This window comes from Orbicella faveolata, unplaced genomic scaffold (genome assembly GCF_042242905.1).
Source record: "Orbicella faveolata isolate gen_17 unplaced genomic scaffold, um_ofav_v1 contig_13, whole genome shotgun sequence".
NCBI classification, from domain to species: domain Eukaryota; kingdom Metazoa; phylum Cnidaria; class Anthozoa; order Scleractinia; family Merulinidae; genus Orbicella; species Orbicella faveolata.
In genome coordinates this window covers 12,563,267-12,583,602 of record NW_028301540.1, presented here as the reverse complement: position 1 = coordinate 12,583,602, position 20,336 = coordinate 12,563,267, and the positions used below count along the sequence as shown (strand labels likewise).

The window sequence follows — 20,336 nt, the reverse complement described above, 5'->3', positions numbered from 1 at the left end:
GTTGGGGCAAGTCCCGCCCTAAAACGGTTGGGTTATTTGCTTTATTTGTGTGATTCGTTCGTCTTACTTGTCTGGTGTTTTTGTTCAAACAGTAAATAAGCCGCCACCTTCCACTGTGCCAACCACAGGTAACTTAAGCCACTTACTAGTGACCTATATTTCTTGTTTAATATCAATCTCGTTCCCAGAGTCTTCGTTCCCCTTGACCAGCGGTCGGAAAACGAGAGCTCTGGGAGCAACAATTTCAGGCGTGCGCCATAGATGCAGACTGCGCAGTGAAACCGGATGGACAGAATTTGGTTATTTCAAAATGGCTGCTCCCAGAGCTCTCGTTTTCTGACCGCTGGTCAAGGGTAACGAAGACTCTGGGAACGAGATGGGTTTAATATTAGTACGTTGTCAAACAGGAAGGTCCACGCATGTGCAGTATTGCAACATTCTCAGAGTTCAATTTTAGTAACGAAGATAACTTGTTCTTTGAGAGGGTAAGTCTGCATTGGGCCAAGTGCTCCATACCACCAATGCTTATTGGACTAGGTGTATTTGCATTTCCCCCTGGATGGGGACGCTAGTCTATTGCAGGGTTATCCTCCCCCCGGCATTAGATTTGCTGCACTCTCAGGGTAAAGTGTCATCTTGCCTTAGGACACAACCTAATGACTGCCGGACAGAGCTCAAACCAGAGTACTCAATCTGGAGTCCAGGACACTAACCATTTGTCCATTGCGCCTCCCGTCCTATGTTTAATTCATTAACGTCATTTACCCGGATTCAAGTGTTTCCTGTTAGTGTGTATCGATGCTAAAACACATTCACATGGTAATTTATTTCAGAGGTACATGGACAATAAATATTTTGTCCAAAATTAAAGACTGAAAAAGGGTATATTTGCGAAGTTGTGTATGGGACAATTTCCACACACCAAGTGGTTTAAGGTTTCACCTTAAATGTTTTGGAATTTGAAAATTAGAGAATTACTAAAGACATGACACGACTAATGTCTTGACACACCATGCCTTTTGAATAAAGGAGACAAAATAATTGTTTGCAACATTGTATCCTATTAACCAGGGGTGTTGCTTTAATTAGAAAATGTGAGAATTTTTGATTGCAATTATGTATTAAAACAGTCCTTACTGTTTTCAGTTTCCAATAATCCTTGCACTTCTGGATGGATGATGAATGGTTCCTATTGCTATAAATTGATGGCGCAAAGGTAGGCAACATTTAAAAGGGACACTGTCACTATTTTTAGCATGATTTTGGAAATCTCAAAAACATATAACGATCATTGGAAGCTGAACAGCTCGACAAATGATTAGAACCCATTAGGAAGTGATAATGGCCAACGATGGCGAGGTTTTTAACGGATTGCGATGTGGATATTTGAAAAAGCGTCAGGATGTCAGGTTTTCAAAGGTTCAAGATTGGCTCGAAAAGCGTTGAAATTTTGTAAAAATGTTGCTGCAATGTAGACTTTCTCCAAGAAATTGCTTTTAATCATTTAGTTAGAGCTAATCAAGTTTTTATTACATAACTTTAGAGACCATTTCGTGAATTTATAACAGTTTTAAGCAAATATATCGTGACAGTGTCCCTTTAATCAATGTGATAGTAGTATGATATGCAGAGATAAGACGTCATGTATTCTCCGAATCCGGCTTTTCCAGGTTTTCCTAGCCTTGGGCCTCTGGGCTTTCTGGGCTTTCTGGGCTTTCTGGGCTTTCTGGGCTGGTCAGAACATAGTTAAAAACTATGGTCAGGTTTTTCTAAGTTTGGAAATATTGAGGCGTTTTTAGATTGACAGCGTTTTCTAGGCATTCTGAGCATTCAGGTTCTATTCATACCAGAATTTCAAAGGATTTCCCAGGCTTTCTTGGCAATAGGGCTGTCTTGCAAGGGCATTTGAATGACTACTGGTGAATTGTGGGATTGTTTAAAGGGTTTCTATGACAAGTAGGACTTTGAAGAGTCAAAACCCAAAAGGCATATTTTCATTGATGGATATCTACAGATAATGGTCTAGGTTTGTTAGAAAATTACTTTACAATTTTGCTCTAAAAAGACAGTATTTAGGTGGGTATCAAAAACCTTCACACAGAGCGGCCTTTTCGTGGCTACCATAACAACGGAGTGCATCAGACGATAAAATCTGTATTGAAAGCAATACCTTAGGGCCATTTTTGCCTTCCAGATTAACACTTGCTTCTCTTGTTTTATTTTTAATAGTAAGACATGGACTGAAGCCAGAGATGCTTGTAGAATGGTCAGTGGAAATTCCGATCTGGTCAGCATCCACAGTCTCGCAGAGAACACATTTGTAGCCAGTCTGTTCAGTGGCTCACTTTTTGCTGCCTGGATTGGGCTGAGTGATCGTGGCGTATTGTTTGGTAGGTTGTTTTGATCTTTTTGCAGTCTGTGGCGCGATCTGTTTTAAGTTTACCATGCTGATTCAACAAATATTGGTTTTCTCAACATGTTAAGTTTGTAAATAAATGCAGGTAGGTGGTCTTGGTCATTTCAGTAACTGCACATGGCTACCTACACGTACCGAACTATCCACTCAAATTTGATAAATGTAAATTAAAATATTATTGTCAATTTCAAAGATTGACACCATAACCTCAGGCCATTGTCGAATCAAGGAGGATTTTGTTGGAGGACCGTGAAGCTACATCATGTCCTGATCTTGGACAGAGATGGTCCATGTATCTCATATCAAACAAGCCGATTTTGTAATTATGGTACCTGCCTGTTTGGGAAAGTGTCGACTCAGTTCTTGTGCATGGCACTGCATTGTCGCCAAGGATGGACGAACTAACTTTTGGTGCTGAAAGCCTTCTGACTTGTTTTGTAGGTTACGTTTGGAGTGACAAAAGCCCTGTGAAATTCACAAAGTGGAACCCACAACAACCAGACAGCCATCAAGGGCAACAGCCGTGTGTCGAAATGTATTCTACTGGCGACTGGGCTGACACTGGGTGCTACTCTGTGAAGCAGTTTATCTGCAAGATGCCGCGGTGTAAGTCCAAACACACAGTGTTTACAAATCTTCTCTTGGCAGGGTGCAAAGAAAACCAGTTTTCAAGCTTGCCCTCCAGATAAGCTGTAACTGTGATGAAGCTGCCAAAAACTCATTCTCACTTTATCCCCCCCCCCCCCCGCCTCTCCCTAGCATGACTAATTAATTTTAATATTAATACAACAATAACATTCCCCAAAAAAACTTCACCCTCCGAATGGGTAAGCAAAGGTCAGTATCTACCAGCTTGACTACAAATCCAGTAGTTCCAGGCTATCAGACATCACTTTCTTTGCAAGCCACTTGGTTTTGGTCGGTTTTGAGAACTTTATGTTTGCTTTAGTTAATCGGCCTAGACAATCACCGACTCAAGTTCAACTTATACCTTTAAATGTTGTATTCGTAGTCTTTTTGAGTGTAGATATCTGGGCACACTGCGGTGGCATAAAACGGGAAGTGCGGCAGTCGCTACTTAAGTTATTCTTATAAGAGAACCTCTAGCTTCAAGAATTGATGCCCGTTTGAGTGCATCAGTGAGTGCACTGCGAAGAGGATAAACCATTTCTTCTAGATGATATTTCAGGATAAGAAGTAGCCGTATGAAAACATGACGTTTCGGCGACGTCATGTCACCATAGCTGCTTCAAATGGTGTTTCAAACTGACTCCTAGAATGTATCCTTGAATACCGTAGACGTCCACGTGTAGGGATCTGAAGACGTTCAGATTGAACTGCAAAGCATAAGGAAAAACATCTACTAAGGGACAATTTCTGGACACAACTCTATGGGAAATTGCTTTGAGTTAATGTATTGGTGCATGTTTGCTAAACCAGAAGTTGGCTTCAGTTCCTATACTTTTTCAGTCTCTTAGTGGTACAGAATAACATTCATTTGCATTGTAGTGACTCTTTGTTTTCAACAGCGGATTACTCACCGTCAACAGTTCCTGCAACCAGACCTGCAGTAACAACAACACAAGGTGAGGTCTTTGGTCAAGTGCATGGGTCCATTTATTGGTGGTAGAACTTCGATATTGACTTGGCCTTCTCCTGTGAAGGAGATCATCTTTAAAACCTCTTATTTATCACTCCTGGTGAAGTTTCAGTTTTCAATGTTTTAACTGAAATGACACTGGGATGAGTGAATTTAGGACACCGTTTTTTTGTTGTTAATTTCCTTGTTTATTTTTCTCGGTAATTTCCTTATTTATTCCTGCTTATTGATGAACATGTACAGCAATATCACCGATATGTTCTCTCTCATCAGCTCCCAACATTTGTCCACCTGGGTGGATTCTTTGGAATGCCATGTGTTACTACTTTGCAAACAATTCTCAATCAAGCAAAGTCACGTGGCGTGTTGCTCGACAGGCTTGTCAAAGTATTAGAGGTGGAGACCTGGTCAGCATTCTCAGTGCTGCGGAGAACAACTTTATCAAATCCAAAATTGCAAGGTATGCGCTTGAAACGTTTCATGTTTCAGTTAAATGCTGTACTCTTTTCAACGTACCTTTTCCAAGACCCATTCATGAAGACACTGCACACTAGTAAAGCTTCCAGGGTAGTTATTAATTGATTTACAACAAAATGATGGAACATTGAAACTCACAGGTCCGAGGTATTAGTTGCAAGTAGACGTTACAGTTACAGAATTATAGTAACTGATTGAAAACAGATAACGTTGTTTCTAAAATAGTCGGTAAAGCAACTCTCATGCAGTGACATACATCACTTGTGTTACCTTGATGAGCTAAACGAACATGTACAGAGGTTACTTACATAGGCCTTTGACCATCAAACACTGTGATAAAACACTCCGGCCATTGGGGAACGCTCGAGAAATGTAGAAACCATTCGCCTGTGGCTCGTGTTTTCTACATCTGCCTCGTGTTCTCAAATGCCCGTCGTGTTTTATCACAGTGTAATACACGGCTTAGGCTTCTTTATTTGTTTATTAAAAACTAAAAACTGAAGTATAATAATGTAGGTTCGTTCGTTCTCACAGTCATAGCAGTTACAGGTTGTGGATAGGACTTAACGACCTTGGAACGGAAAGCAGCTACAGATGGAGTGACGACTCACCTCTAGTTTACAGGAATTACGACTCGCGAGAACCCAATGACTATCATGGGCAAGAGGACTGTATGGAAATTAAGAAGTCAGGCTATTGGAATGACAACCACTGCAGTATATTACGGCCGTATATCTGCAAGAAAACCAACAGTAAGTGCGAGTTCAGACGCCAAACTTTTCATAAGCCAAGCCTAATTACAATTTTGGCTGACATGAAGTGCAGTTGTTGATTCATTACCCAAAATTAATTACCCAGATTTAATGCAATTTATACGTTTAAGGGGAAAAATTGTTAAATTGTCAAGTATTTTATAATAATTTGTGCATAAGGTTTGGCACATGAAAAGCTCGGCGTCTTTATCAAAGATACTTCAAAGCGATTTCAAAGACAAAATACTTGCCAGAGTTAAGCAGAAAAAATTTCTTGCCTGAGTTAGGTGGGACGAACGGGCGAGGCATAGCCCGTTCTTAATTTATTTCGACACTGTACAGTTCGTGCACTTGATTGAAGCGGGTCAAGGTTACTACCTTCCTGTGGTGCGGAGATGGCACAGTGGGGAGAGTGATTGCCTTCCACCAGTGTGACCCGGATTTGAATTCCGGATCCAGCACCGTACTTGTTGTTGGTTCTCGGCCTTACCTGAAGGGTTGAAGAGAAAGGAAAGGGTAGATAGAAAACTCAAGCAAGACCCTCCCCCGAGTAATATTGTTTTTCGCTTTTCCATCAGCTTTGAAAATCAGTACTTTTATATTGCGAATCGATCTGCAAACAGTAGACCAATAGCTATTTTGTAAGCGTACCACCGGAAATTTTCACGTCTACAGTCCTTTACGTGTAGTTATTTGTGACTTGAAGCTTTTGTCAAAGTCATCTCGAATTTCCAGTGGAAGTAATGTAAAGTAGTTGTCTTTCTTTTGTTTTTTGTTTTTTTTGGCGGGGGGGGGGGAGTGGGGTGGGGAGTGACATTGTCTAAGGATACTGAAGAAGGGCTGAAAACTGTTTCAAATTGTAAACGTCAAAGGTTCGTGCAGTTTTAAGATAATTTTCAAAAGTCAATAAATCCTCAATTACAGTCGGATTCACACGATTACCTGTACTGCAATAATGCCTGCATTTTTTGCAGACTCCGTCATACCTCTCATCACCATGTTCCCTCCAACTCCTGGTCCAGGTAAGTAAACGGTCAATTTTGTTTAATGGATAAGTTTAGTTATAGCACAATCTCCACCCTAGGCTGTTCCAAGTCAGCAAGTGGAATTTGGTTTCCGAGCGCTTTTCACTTGAGTGTCGAAGGTAATTCCCAGTTGTTTTGGTTTTACATCACTGTTATCTGTAAATAGTGGCACAAATTGCTAGTTGTTGAACAACTTCGTTCACTTGTGCCTCGTTAATACGTTGCACTTTTAGTTTTGGACTATTTGGATTGTCTGTCAGGAGAATAGCCTTTTACGACATTGACTTGATAGGCCAAGTCTCTAGTACAGGCTGTGTACAGTGGATTCGGGTAGGCAGGCTGACTGTACATGTATTTTGTCTCGTGTTATAGCTCTTGAGAGCTGCAAGGAAGGCTGGGTGAACTATGATAAGAGCTGTTACCGTATTGTGTCAGATTCACGACAGTCCTGGACGAATGCCAGGGATGTTTGTAGGCGTGGGTTGAACTCAAGCATGAATGGCGATCTTGTTACTATAGATGACCAGTAAGTATGCCACTTTGTGTAGAGAGGCTGTTTCAAAAGATTTAGTAATGTAGTAACTGCGTTGAATAAGGTGCCAGTTTCATTGAGATTTGTTTTGGAAAAGTAAATCAATTCTGTGTGAAGTCCCGTCCACACTACGCTGGAGGGATTTAAAAACGCAATAATCAAAAGTCATTTTGGATTTGTGTTTGAGGAAAACTCGGTCAGGGAAATCAAATGTTAATCGTGGCTACATCGTTTTCAGAAAGCTCCGTTTTCAAAAGGTTTTTTGTCCATACGAAAGCGGAAGACCAACGTTTTCAAATTCCTCAGGTTTGAAGAGCGTCTTCAAAAAGCTCGTGTCGGATCAGTGTGGACGGTAGGTTTAACCGTAGAAATAAAGCTGCGGTTTTCAAATTTCTCTGAAGTATTGTGGACACACTGCCTAATTGGTCGTCGCTGGGATTAAGAACAAGAAGCAAGCAAGGCATTGTACAGATCCTCGTATAGGTTCATCGCTAAGAAAACTTTACAGTGGAAATTTTGTCTCTGTGTGTGTCAAATCAATCATGACCCTTTTGTGCATGCAGAGGTATAAATTTGATTTGTCAAACTGTTTTAGATTATATGATTTTTGTTTTCTAAGGCTTTCCCTAAAGGAGCTAAAAGGTGATTTTTCATTTTGTAGGTACGAACAAGCATTCTTAACCACTTTGCTTCTGGAGAAGAAGACCAACTTGTGGATTGGGTTTAATGACATACACCAGGAAGGGAAATTCCTCTGGACAGACAGCAGTCCAACCAAATACACCAACTGGAATGTCAACGAACCGCAAAACTACGGCTTGAGCAGGGATTGTGTTGACATGACGCCATTCGGACATGCTGGTCGATGGGGAACTGTTCAGTGTGACCAGCAGAAAGGTTTCATTTGCGAGACAGGTTTGTGAAAGAAATGTTTCTGAACTGGAGTTCTGAATGCATTATTTTTGAGTTGGCTTGTGTACCAATGTAGAGTAACGAGTAACCTTAGATATTGAAGCGTACAAGACGCTGCTGAGATAGAGAGAGATGATAAGTTGTTTGCTCGGTAAGGAAATTCAATTTCTCATTATTATGGGACGTCTTTCCTTGGTTGTTGTTGGTATTTTTTTGGTTTCCAAGGCTGATAATAACAAGTCAGGAACAGCTGTCTAAATTTGTGTGATAATGACTTATTTCAGTTAGTAATCATGCAAAATACTAACTTACGAGCACAAGTACATTAGGGAACAAATATGTGAACCCAGGCGTCGTAATATCTCTATAGAGACCATCAATGAAGGGCGTTTCCAAAGGCTTAAGATGCAAGACTTGAACATACACCACTTTTTACGATAACTTCAAATTCTCCTCCTCATGCCACACTACTGAAGAGAAACGATGAAGGGAAGGGTAGCATTTTTTAACATTAACTTTTAATCAAATTATTATTGCTTCTCAATGTAACCGAGAGGTTATTAATTTAACTTGTTAAAGACAGAGGCGACCAATTTTTGGTTGACTGTGGCTGGTAATGAGATATGTGGTGTAAGGTTACTTGTTTTGTCCTGCTCTCTTTCACAGGAGCCCTTGCAGGCAGTCCTACGACTGGTCCTACATCTGGTGAGCCTGTTTTTATTCTTTCATAAAGGACTAGATCACCTTTTGGTGCTTCTCTTTTGATATAATAATGTTGCATTCTTCAGTTGAATAAGGTAGTTTTTACCTGAATATCAAAAACACTTACGCAAAAAGAAGAAAACAGCGACGCCTAAGGAAGTAAGAGTTAAAAATTAACGTGAATTGTGAACACGAACTGCAAAAAAAGTCAGGTGTCTCAAGATATGCTATCCAAGAGATAGCGCCTGGAAAATGTTATGTTTTAGTGATGTATCCTTTAAATTTTCGTTATCTTTAGTTCCACCAGGTAACAGGACTTGTCCACAACATTATGTACTGCTTGGTGACGACTGCTTCTTTGTGTCTTATTTGAAATTGGCATGGAGCGAAGCACGCGAAGTTTGCCAGCGTGAGAGTGGTGGAGATTTGGCGAGTGTTCATAGCTCTTTTGAACAAGGTAAAAACAAAAGCAGAGCCGAAGATTTTTAGATTTTTCAGCCCCTCTGAAGATCACGTGAACGCTGACGAAGTTATGCCGGGACCATCACCCGGACATTTTGATAGATTTCCGAACTTTGCCCGAACAATTTTGAAGATTTCCGAATATTACCCAGGCACCTTCAAAGATTTCTGATTTCCAAAGATCATCTGAGGATTTGCGGAAATTATCGAACATTACTGGAAAATTTCATGCATATTTCATTTTTAATTCGGAAATTTTCGAAGATATATTTTAAGAAAGCGCGTGTAAATTTTCAAACACTGAAAATCGCATTCACACTACAGGCTCGTACAATTTTTGATAGGTTTTAAAAAATTTTCTCGTGCGTATTTATTCCACATTATACTAGAAATCTTGGGATAAACTATACTAATACATTTTCGTGCAATTTCTCTTTATGTTTCCACCCTGCAGCTTTCATTGTGCTGAATTTAAAGAATTTCAGAGGAGGCCTGTGGCTTGGTCTCACCCGTCCAAAGTATTCCCCTGATTTCTTGTGGATTGATCATTCTATCCCACTGTACACAAACTGGGCGACTAACCAACCTGATGCCCCGGACAACACGACGGCGTGTGTTGTCGCCAACAATTCAATTTCTTTTGCTGGGGGCTGGAGTGATGTCGGTTGTACAGAGAAAAATGGATTTGTTTGCAGAATAAGACGAGGTAGGGTTTGTGGCATTCAAGTTCTTTCAGGCGTCTATCAAGGATGATAACGCGTTTATGTTTGGGTGAATGGGAAAGTTTTGTGATATATCAAGTGCTTATTTCCTAATTCGACGGGCCACGCAGGGGATATGCCTCTTTTGTTGACTTAACAGTCGTTTTTATGCATTTGTTAAATACGTGAAATTGTACGCGCGTAATGGCTATTAAGTGGACACCAGCTGAAGTTCCAAAATTTTCTTCCCACATTTACTGTGAAATAAACCTGCATTCAGCGGACACCTCTCAGTCTGTTGAGCGGACGCGGACACCGATATAAAGCCATATTGCTGCACACAACCTGCAATAAGCGGACACTTCAATAGCTCTTTACTTCTAAAGGTCTAGCTGAGACTCCTTTAACATTGTTCAATAATGTCGTTTTAAAGCTAAGTGATTTTTCCAGATTGATGGATTGACTGAGTGGACATTCTCCCATGAGCAGTGTTTGATCTTACACTGTGTTACTCTTTGTTACAAAAGAGTTTATAATTAACTTTTGTTGCACAACATATTAGTACCTGTTTTGAGCGGACACCCTGTATTAAGCGGACACTAGTGAGGGTCCCAAGGGTGTCCACTTAATACAAGTTTCACTGTGTGTTGATGTGAGCCCTAATTAGTGTCACTTCTTATGTGTTTTTACCCATTTTTCCTGTCACAGGTGAACCTCATGTCTCCCCACCACGTAAGTAGATAATTTTCCTTATTTCCCCACACATCCCAAAAACACAGGATATTAGCCATTTACTGAAACAACTGGTTTAAACACGCAACTAGCATAACAAGCAAAAGTGCCAAACTGGAAAATTGAGGAAAAAGGTTCATTAGAGTATTGGAGATGTCAATGTTTGCAGTGTTATCCAAAAGGAAACTTGCTTACTTCTTGTTCAAATCATTCTAATCATTGCAATAGTTTTGGCGTCATCTTGGCTTTTAGCTGTTTCGAGAAAGTTTATGGGTAATGCCAGTTCACGGTTACTTGATTGAAGCTCAAAGTGTTTCAACGTGATAGAAAATAATAATAACAATAATAGTAATAATAATAATAATAATAATAATAATAATAATAATAATAATAATAATAATAGTAATAGTAATAGTAATAGTAATAACAATAATAATAGTAATTTTTATAGAAATAATGAGGATCGTTTCCCAAAACTGTTGTTCCCTTACAAAGTTTGATCTTCATCTTGGCAATTAGCCATTTGATTCTGGCTTCAACCCTGTTGTCTATCTAAGGAGAAGGTAAACATGAGATTTTAACAGTTTCTGAAATAAATTTAACTTGCAACCCATTTTTAAGAGCATTACTTTGTGCTTCGCCATCTGTGTTAAGGGAACGCAAAAAAGAAGCCCGAATGTTCCTCTTAATGTAAACTTGAAAGGTTCACTTTGATTTCCGTCATTCCGAGAAATCCATCTTTTCCGCCATCAATCAAAAAAGATTACTATTAGAAGTTATCTTGCAAGTTCCCAAGCATCAATCAACTCTTTTATTTTTTGAAGTCGGAAAAGACGGATTTCCCGGATTTCCCGGATTTCCCGGAGAACTGACTTACAGTAATTAAGGGAAGTAATATAATACTACTCTTTATATCTGTAAGTATACTTACAGTAAAAAGGGAAGTATTACTGTAAGTCAGTTTCCCGGGATATCCGGAAAATCCGTGGTTTCCACTGTCAAATGTAAGTGTCTTGCATTAATGATTTCATGAACAGTCAATTCATACTGTAAGTTGCCAAGCATTAATCTACTCTGCTTTCTGAAGTTGGAAAACACGGATTTTCCGGATTTCCCGGAGAACTGACTTACAGTAATTAAGGGAAGTAATATAATACTTCCTTTTTTTACTGTAAGTATACTTACAGTAAAAAAGAGAAGTATTATATTACTTTCCCTTATTACTGTAAGTCAGTTCTCCGGGAAATCCGGAAAATCCGTCCTTTCCACCATCAAATCTAAATGTCTTGCATACTGATTTTATGAGCAGTCACTCCATACTGCAAGTTCCCAAGCATCAATCTATTCTCTTTTTGGAGATGGAAAAGACGGATTTTCCGGTTTACATAGAGAATTGACATATTTATCGAATTTAAGATGTGGAAATGCTTTAAAACATCCTTTAGATTTCTACACTAGTTGCATTCGAAAAATCGGAAACCCTGTGGTGCAGAAACGCTTTGAATGAAGATAAAAAGGACAAAGTAATATATATCTGGAGTATTTTTGCCGTAAAGAAAGCCGTTGATTTAATCCGTTAAAAATGCTATCTGGTTGCTTGATTACGCGGTACGGACTAATGTGTTCGCCAAAAGGTCAAGGTTTAGCCTCCGCAGGGAATCAGTGAAAAGCTTTGTCGTGGAAAAGACTGATCTATTGTTGGCGTATGAAATGCTTCTGATTGCACTAAAACCGAGTGTTAAGTTTCTTTCTTTGCGGATTCAATAAAAATACACCTTTGAACACTTTTTATGCATAATTTTATCAGCTAAAACGTCCATTTTTAGTCACGAAAATAGAGAAAACAAATCCATCGAAAACTTGTAAAGGTGTGGCTTTATTCTGTCAGATGTATTCATGATAAGTTCGCACAATTAATCTTATATATAAGAAACAGGATCACTGCAGTCATTTCAGGAACAACTGTTGATGGACAGAGAAGAATGCTTCGAGCAAAAAAACCTTGCAGACAGCTCAACAGCGAGGCTATCAAGAGCGCTGCACTCTGTTATCTGACGCCAGTAATCAGTGGAAAGTGCAGTATTATAAGCGCCAAATGTGTTTGCAACGTAAAAGAAAAAGCATTGCCGAAGGCGTGGAGCTCGATATGCAAGAAGCGCGATGCCTGTGACCGTGCAATTTCAGGTTAGTATCTGCTCGAGGATTGTTTTGGAAGCACAATTTACGGCACATTTTCAACCGTTGACGCATGCATGTTTTTTTTTTCTTTATTCTAGGTATACCCAATATTGCGTTCTTCTTTAGTGCAATTTCCACACAAGAAAAGAAGAAAGCCAGCATTATTGAGGAAACGGCCGAAGAAAGCAGTGAAAGTGAGGATGATGACCAGTCCAGCCAGATTCCAAGCGCCACAAGCGAACAATGGCTAGATGGAAGTTTGGCAAGTGTTAACAAGTCCCTTTGTCCCGCTGTTTCGTATTGGGTGGCTTTAACTACGCGAAACGGCGCTCCTGCCAGCCCAATATCCGTCCACAAAGCATTTCTAAATTGTGGAGTGGAGGTTACCACACAACAGGTCAGCATTCATTCACGCTTAATATTTCCTTACAAGGGTTTTCTGCATCGAAGAGTGTCGTCATGTTATCGATCGAGCGACTGCAGAAAAAAAAAAAACAACCAACATTCATTGAGCTCTTCTTTACTAGATCATTTCTCACAGAGGTATTATTTCTACTTAAACTGCGACAGTTAAAAAAATATTTGTTTTGTGTCTTCCAGGTTCAGTTTCAAGACGGAAAGGAGTCGCCAGCTATAAAGGAATTGTACAAAGTTCTTAAAGACCATAAAAACCAATACATGCAAGACCTCGTAAGCTCATCATTTCAACGGAGCTATGAAGAAGAAGCAAGAAACCTGATGGGCGATGACCTTTACACCCAAGAATTAGACGCCTGTGGTAACGAAAATGTTGTGCGAATTACCCTTATCAACTCAAAGTTTCAAACGTCTTTGGCAATCGTGATCGAGCATCTGATTGAAGCAAAGCTCCAGATAGACACGTTTGGCTTCACTTCCGACATGACGACAGCGCAAACATCAAGCAATCTGGAATCGAATGAAGGAAAGAGATTGTCCGACAAGTTTACCATCTTAGTAAATGACATTGCCATTGGTATGGAAAAGCTGAACTACGCGAGTTATCGAGGAAACGTCTACAAGAAAGAGATTCGGGCGAAATACACCTACTCGTACAAGTGCGAGGCCAAGGTCTTTATTAACTCCCTCGCCACAAACGAATTTTTCAAGTCAAGGCTCATTCGGCAAATGAAGAACGTCATCAATCTCTTAGCTGACCCATATTGTGAATTGTTTCGGCCCCTCACAATCAATTACGACCTAATTGAAGTGAGCAACGGGACTTGCTGGTCAATAAAGAACAGGTCTTTCGTCGATGATGCCATTTCCAAACAGCAAGTGGGGAAAATTTCTCCCAGAGCGTTCTGTCCCTACGATGTGTCCAAACCACCAGATCCGAAGTACTTTCGCGAGATCCTTGAAAACAGCCTCCAGCCAGAGGAGATTTCCAGCTTCTGTGAAGATTTTGTCCGGTTGCTTTATTACAACAAGAAAAGGCACAAAGATAAAGTCCCATGCCTGGTGGGTGACGCCAATAGTGGCAAAACCAGTCTGTTTTTCCCCATCCTCGGTCTTGTGCACCACGGAAATGTGGCGACCGTAACGAAACAGCGCGCATTTAACAAGTCGATGATATCGCCATTCACGGAAGTAATTTTCATAGACGAGGCCACTGAGTCGACGCTTGATATAGACGACTGGAAAACGTTGACACAAGGAGGCTACTCGGCCCACGATGTCAAATACCAGACCGCCAAGCCTTTCATCAACCGGTGCCCAATGGTCATCACTTCCCAGCGCAGACTCAACTTTGGTCCTGCCGATCAGCCAGCAATGGACAGGCGTCTGACGACCTATCATTTTAAAAGTTTGCCCCATCCAGACAAAAATGCAGCTAAATGGTTGAAACAGCATCCCATGGATTGCGTACTCTGGGCGGCACAGATGGCTAGTCAACCTGCTGAAGAGGACCCAAGTGACGAGGATGTAAAGGATGGTGGTTTAGAGGAGCAAGAAAAGGAAGAGCTTCGCACGCTGTGCTTAGACGAAGTGTTAGACGAGAGTGACTGCCCAAATGTGGAAGAAAGCTCGCAGATCAATGTGGTAGAAGCGAGTCAAGATGGTTCCGATTCAAGTCAGGACCAAACCATCATTGCCTTAAGGAAAGCGGTGGAGAATTGTTCGGAAGGGTCACTCCGTCACCGTCAAGTATCTCGTCTGCTGGAAGTACGACTTAAAGAAGTCGAGAAACTGCGTCAGTATAAGGAGAAGACGTACCAAGACAGGCAGGAGAGCCTAGTTTCCAGAGGCGTGACAAAGGCGCATGCGGCGTTACTCCCTAGAGAAACATCAGACCCATTACCCACGCCAATCCAACAAGACTTAGAGGCAGCAAGAGAGCAGAGCCGTAGAGAAGAACTGTTGACCAAGAGACAAAGGGCGAGTGAAGCATTCAAAGCAGCGTGGCTGCAAACAACCGAGAGAGAACTGTACCAGTGTACCATGACCCTTGCCTCAGTGGTAGATCGAGGGAGAAGAGCTGCGATGGAAGCACACCGAGAAGTGCTCCAGGACAAAATGAAGAACCACCATCTCAACTTGGGCACTCTGAAGTGCGACTTTGCCTTGGAGGAACGTAGGCGGTGGTGTTGCGCGGAAGGTCTTTTGAGGAAAGAACACAGATATCTTGTAACTAGTCTTTTCCAGACATTACCGATTATCGCAGAACTCGGTGAATCGTCAGGAGAAACTCCAAAAGAATCTTCGCCATCTCCGCTGGCACGAACAAACAGCAGTGACGATGAAAACGAATTGTTCATCACCCAAGGTCCTCGCACGCAATTGCAATTGAGTGGAACGGCTGCAGCAAGCCCCTGCCCAACCTCCCAGAAGAAGAGGAAACACAAGGGAAGAAAGGGAAATCCAAGCAAAAAACTTTCCCAGCCGTCAATTGCAAGCTTTTTTCCCAGTCAGAAGTAGTTCCATTTTGTAATAATGTATCAGAACTGGAATGAAGCCAAGAGCTTGCGTGAATCAATTTCAAGCGATTTTCTCAGTGAGAAGAGTTTGATTTTCCTCGTGATCAGAACTTCAATAAAGACAAATACCTGTGTGAATGTTCGAGAGTAGTCCAACAGTACCACTAATTAAACTATCTACAATCTCCCATAAATTAGTTGCGACACTCACAATATCGTCATAACTGGAATCTATCCGTTGTTAATTCGGTGAAAAGTACGCCGTTATAAAACATTTCTTGTTTCTATTTCAAGAGGGTAATATCAGTTTGAGTTGGTTTTGTTCCAATGATAACTAGAGCACACCACGATTTTTTTTTTCAAAGTCCTTTTATCGGTCGTATAATTTAGAAGGTAAACCGAATTTTCTTGCCGCCCGGCTCAGCAGAGAGTTGGCTGTCCTAACCTTTTGAAAACGAAATTCGGGGTCTCTTAGGATCGCTTGCCATTGACCGAAGCCGTGTTTTTTAAGTCCAGCTTTTAGGTATTTGTCTTCTTCAGGAGAGAACATCACATTTTTTCTTCTCGCGCCAATTTCGTTCGGCCTGAAAGCATCTTCGCGTGTTAGTCTCGGCACGCCTGCTAGACGCTCGGGTTGTTTTTTCGTGATCACTTCGACCTCGTCGGTAGAAGGAGTGTCACTATTGTCAGCATTTTGATCTTGTGAAGAGCTTGACAGGTCTGAAAGCCTCGAGCGCACTTCCATTTCTAATTCTGTTCCCCTGTCACCGTGCAATTCTTTCAAACATTTGTGTGCCTTACTAGCGACGTCACGCGATCGTTGCTTTTGATAGTGAACCCTTGCCACGACAGAGCTGTGTTTCTGATCCTCGGATATTGTGCTTTGCGCGTTGCTACTAAGTTGCCTGCAGCTTGCGGTCTCGACTATTTGTCGATAGCGAGTCGGATGAACGTACTTGCCTGTTGCATCGAAGACAAGTTTACTCATTAGTTCTCCTAGCTTGTTGTGTTGTCCTCCATTTCTCGTCACTAAAACATAATCACAGTTCGGCTTGAGCAGAGGGCGTATATGATTGATGTAGCCATCTAACACTTGCATGCTAGTCTCAGTCAGGTAAAGAGAATCGAAGCCAAACTTTCCTGCTGTTTTGAACATTTTCTGGTCGACAAATCCGCCGTTGGTTTTAGCGTTGTTCACCATCTCAACAGTTAAATACTGATATGTCATCGGGCGCGATCCTTTGACCTTGATAAACAAATATACGGCGAGAAATTTGGTAGCAAACGATAAGTCTAGTGGGGATATTGTACCTGGATCATCCTTGCATGATTTTAGCACGCTTTCGTAGCGCGGCAAATAACGCCCTACGACTTCCAAGAGCTCTTCTAGCGTAGCCCAGTGTCCCTTGGCTTCTAAGGCTTCGATATCGAGTTCGCTCGTCCATTGTAATCGCATCATCTTGGAGACGGTCTTGCGGACTCGTTTTAAGTACAGCTCTGTGGAAGATAATCCTCTTAATACCGATTCCGAAGCTCCATTGACTTTTCTGAAATCCCCTAATTCTGCAATGGCGTCCAAATAGCCTATGCGCCCTGCGTGCCCGAGATTCCACTCGTCTTGCATCATGTCAACAAATTTGAAAAGTAGATTGGGCGAACATAGACTAAAGTCAACGATTTCAAATGTAAGATCCTCCTCTTCTTCGCAACAGAATTTAAGAAACTTCAAACACTTGCTGACAATTTGGTGCGCTTGCCGATCACTTTTACAACCTCCGCCACTGCCGGTGAGCCAGGACAAGAAATCTTGTGCGATTTCACTTGACATGGCAAAAGAGACAACTCTTCTAGATTTAGGTGGAATCTTGTGATCACTGACCTCCATTTTGTTGCTTTTTTGTTGGCCTGATTCAATCTGAGTGATGTCTGGCTTTTCGTCGAAATAAAAGTACCAACGATGTTTGTTCTTTGCGTGTTTTCTGCATCCTCTTGCCGTTGTAAACCCATCATGATTGCAATCTTGCACTGGACAGTGAAAAAGGCCATCAGAATCGTCCTCGTCTAAGTGAAGTCGTTTGGGTTTAGGAGATGCGTTTTCTAACTTTGACCAGTCGATTTCCACTCCTCTTTTGTTCATCTTTTAATATCTGATATGTGAAGTTTCTCGCGAGACTACTGTATTTATAATAAATAGCTGACTTGTTATCCATCTGGCCCGCTTCTCACACAATAAAACCAAACAAAGGAACAAAGGGGCAGGTCTCATCTTGTCCCAACCTGCCCTTACCTGATTAAGCATGCAGCAGGCAAGCCAGGCTAGAAATTGACTTTGCCCTCGATCGCGCATGTGAGAATGGTAAAGTAACCTCGGAACTTGTGTTCGTGTTCACCAACGCTAAATAGGAACCCTCGTTCCCATTAAGTGACTCAAATAAAACAACGGAATGCTAGTTCCTCTTTAACTTAAAGCGGAACTAATTCCAGTTTGGAAACAAAACTATTGTTTCCATGCTTTCAGCAGAAAAAAGGACCAAAATTGCTTTTGAAAGGGACCAATTAAAACATTTGGGAACGACAAGCAGCGATTAGGAACAGCACGTTCCTAATTGCAAATAAGATAAGACTAAAGTGGAACAATCGTTCCTTAATATCGAACTCCGGAACTTACTATGCTGGTCAATGGGAACGAATTGTGTAAAAGAGAACACTCGACAAAATCGGAACCATTCGAAAAGGAACATTTGTTCCTGAAAAGATAAAAACGGAACAAAGAGTTCCCTTTACTCGCAATAAAAAAGGAACTTCGTGTTCTTGTTTAAGACAAAAGGAACCCGTTGTTCCGATTTCAGACATCGTTGTTCCTAGGACTGATTTCGGACTAAAAACAAGTTCCTATTGGTGTCTTCTAAGTTTGTTCCTTAAACAATTAGAGGAACAAAGCAGTAAAACTCGCGGAACGGTAGCTTTTCAAGAAAGCCATTATTTTTTGCGTCGCATCAATTACAATCATGATTTGAAAACTTGCTAAATTAAGGAATACGCCAACAAGGCGGGCAAAAAAATATCGACGAAAAAGATGGTGTTAAAAGCCAAAATCTCTGCTGTCATCAATTTTGGGGAATGTTGATGAGTGTTTATTGTGACAAAAACTAGAGCTAAGCGTTACAAAATGCTATAATATTTACATAATTTGATGTCTGTTAAGCCTGTAAAACATGTTTCCGTATCTAATCATGATATCATGGTTACTACAACTAATACTAATACTACTATCATCATCATAACATTAATTAACATATTCCATACAAATTGGTATATACAAGGTAAAAGTAAGTAAAAGAAATAAACTATTAAAACCTATTTCAACAGTGTTTACATAATGGCTCCCTCCTGGGTTTCAACGTTAATATCGGTATATTACGAGGTAAAAGTAAATAAAAGAAATAAACTATTAAAACCTATTTCAACAGTGTTTACATAATGGCTCCCTCCTGGGTTTCAACGTCAATATCAATGTTCTTAAAGTCACAAAAGGCTTTCCTTCTAGCTCTTGAACCTCTTAGGCAGATTAGTGCAGATCTTAGTAAAGCGAAGGATGTCCTTGCTCTCATCCAGGAGATTGTTTTAGCATAATGTTCTCCTTTCTTGATGGAGATCAGCTGCGCCAGTCTGGAATGGTATTGCAAGCACTCGTTTCCCATGCCGCTTGTTGACGTGAAAATAAGGGGTGTAAAAGTTCCTTGTTCGATATCCAAAACCCTCCTCGCGTAAAGGCGCTTCTTCTCGTTCTCATGATTGCGGTATATCTGTTGGAGCTCTAGGTCCCTATACGAATCAGCATTAGGGTGGCAAACCCTCACGTCAAAGAATGCTGATCGTTGGTTCTCCCAGAACCCGCGCGCATGAATATCTAATCTCGCATCTGGAGCTCGATTAGAACCTCTTCCCAGCTGTTCACCCGAGATGTCTTGCAGGACAGGCTCAATCTCAACATCGGTACAAACCATATTCAGGAGTTCGGCTTCTAAGTCCCTCAGCTCATTGTGACGTTGGGTAACGAACCCACCTCTCTTGCATATCATTGCGTGGTCCACTGTAAAAGCATCACCGCATACACAGGTGGAGGGGATATCATCAACCGGCCAATCGTAGCGCAGTTTGATTGCATCGCGGAACTCTCTCTTAATAGTAATAGTAATAATAATAATAATAATAATAATAATAATAATAATAATAATAATAATAATAATAATGGCACAAACACTTGTATTCATGATTTCTTCTTCTTACTGAAACTCCGTGAACCTCAATCAAGCGGCGCTAAGCTCATTATACCAAGCGACATTGTTGCGTACGCTTATACTCTTTTGTGGGACTGTCGAAACAGCTGTATATGAAAGAGCTATCTGAGAACGTTGACGCCATTAGATGAAAGATGAAAAGAGATAACATCTTGTGTGTGTTTTTTCTTTAAATTATTGTTCCAGTGCTGGGGAGTTGTCCCAGTGGCTGGGAGAAGTTTGATAAGAACTGCTACCTATTCAAAGACACGGATCTGCAGCCCTGGACAGTAGCCAGGTACAAGTGCCAAAACCAGGGTGGTAACTTGGCAAGCATCACATCACAACAGGAGCAAGACTTCATCACATTCCACCAACAGAAGGCAGCTGGAAATATCTGGATTGGTATGTAATCATTTGACTTTAAGAACGCCTTTACCTGACGAGTGACATATTTCCTTACGCAAAGTACGAGCGGATGTGATAAATTACTATTATTATTATTATTATTATTATTATTATTATTATTAGTATTAGTATTAGTATTAGTATTAGTATTAGTATTAGTATTAGTATTAGTATTAGTATTAGTATTAGTATTCGTATTATTTTTAACCTTATTGCATTGCAT

At 40.8% G+C, this 20,336-nt stretch overlaps 3 protein-coding genes across 4 annotated transcripts in view; 2 read left to right on the top strand and 1 right to left on the bottom strand.

Annotated features, from left to right (window-relative positions):
- The window catches only part of LOC110064817 (uncharacterized), a 72,567-nt gene that overhangs the window by 39,429 nt on the left and 12,802 nt on the right, over positions 1-20,336 (top strand). For both annotated transcript variants that reach the window (XM_089285770.1, XM_089285769.1), the window contains exons 23-37: positions 93-128; positions 1,147-1,216; positions 2,230-2,390; positions 2,858-3,022; positions 3,946-4,002; positions 4,290-4,476; positions 5,028-5,245; positions 6,220-6,267; positions 6,643-6,796; positions 7,464-7,717; positions 8,381-8,419; positions 8,715-8,873; positions 9,333-9,584; positions 10,288-10,311; positions 19,913-20,110. In XM_089285770.1, the coding sequence (XP_089141896.1) occupies positions 93-128; positions 1,147-1,216; positions 2,230-2,390; positions 2,858-3,022; positions 3,946-4,002; positions 4,290-4,476; positions 5,028-5,245; positions 6,220-6,267; positions 6,643-6,796; positions 7,464-7,717; positions 8,381-8,419; positions 8,715-8,873; positions 9,333-9,584; positions 10,288-10,311; positions 19,913-20,110 (2,022 nt within the window). The remainder of the gene's footprint in view (positions 1-92; positions 129-1,146; positions 1,217-2,229; positions 2,391-2,857; positions 3,023-3,945; positions 4,003-4,289; positions 4,477-5,027; positions 5,246-6,219; positions 6,268-6,642; positions 6,797-7,463; positions 7,718-8,380; positions 8,420-8,714; positions 8,874-9,332; positions 9,585-10,287; positions 10,312-19,912; positions 20,111-20,336) is intronic.
- On the top strand, positions 11,893-15,426 carry LOC149115042 (uncharacterized). The gene is made up of 2 exons (XM_089283887.1): positions 11,893-12,886; positions 13,090-15,426. Exons 1-2 carry the CDS (start codon positions 12,560-12,562, stop codon positions 15,424-15,426), a joined length of 2,664 nt encoding a protein of 887 aa, XP_089140013.1. The 5' UTR covers positions 11,893-12,559.
- On the bottom strand, positions 15,707-18,073 carry LOC110044098 (uncharacterized). The gene has a single exon (XM_020749619.2). It carries the CDS (start codon positions 17,560-17,562, stop codon positions 15,796-15,798), a length of 1,767 nt encoding a protein of 588 aa, XP_020605278.2. The 5' UTR covers positions 17,563-18,073; the 3' UTR covers positions 15,707-15,795.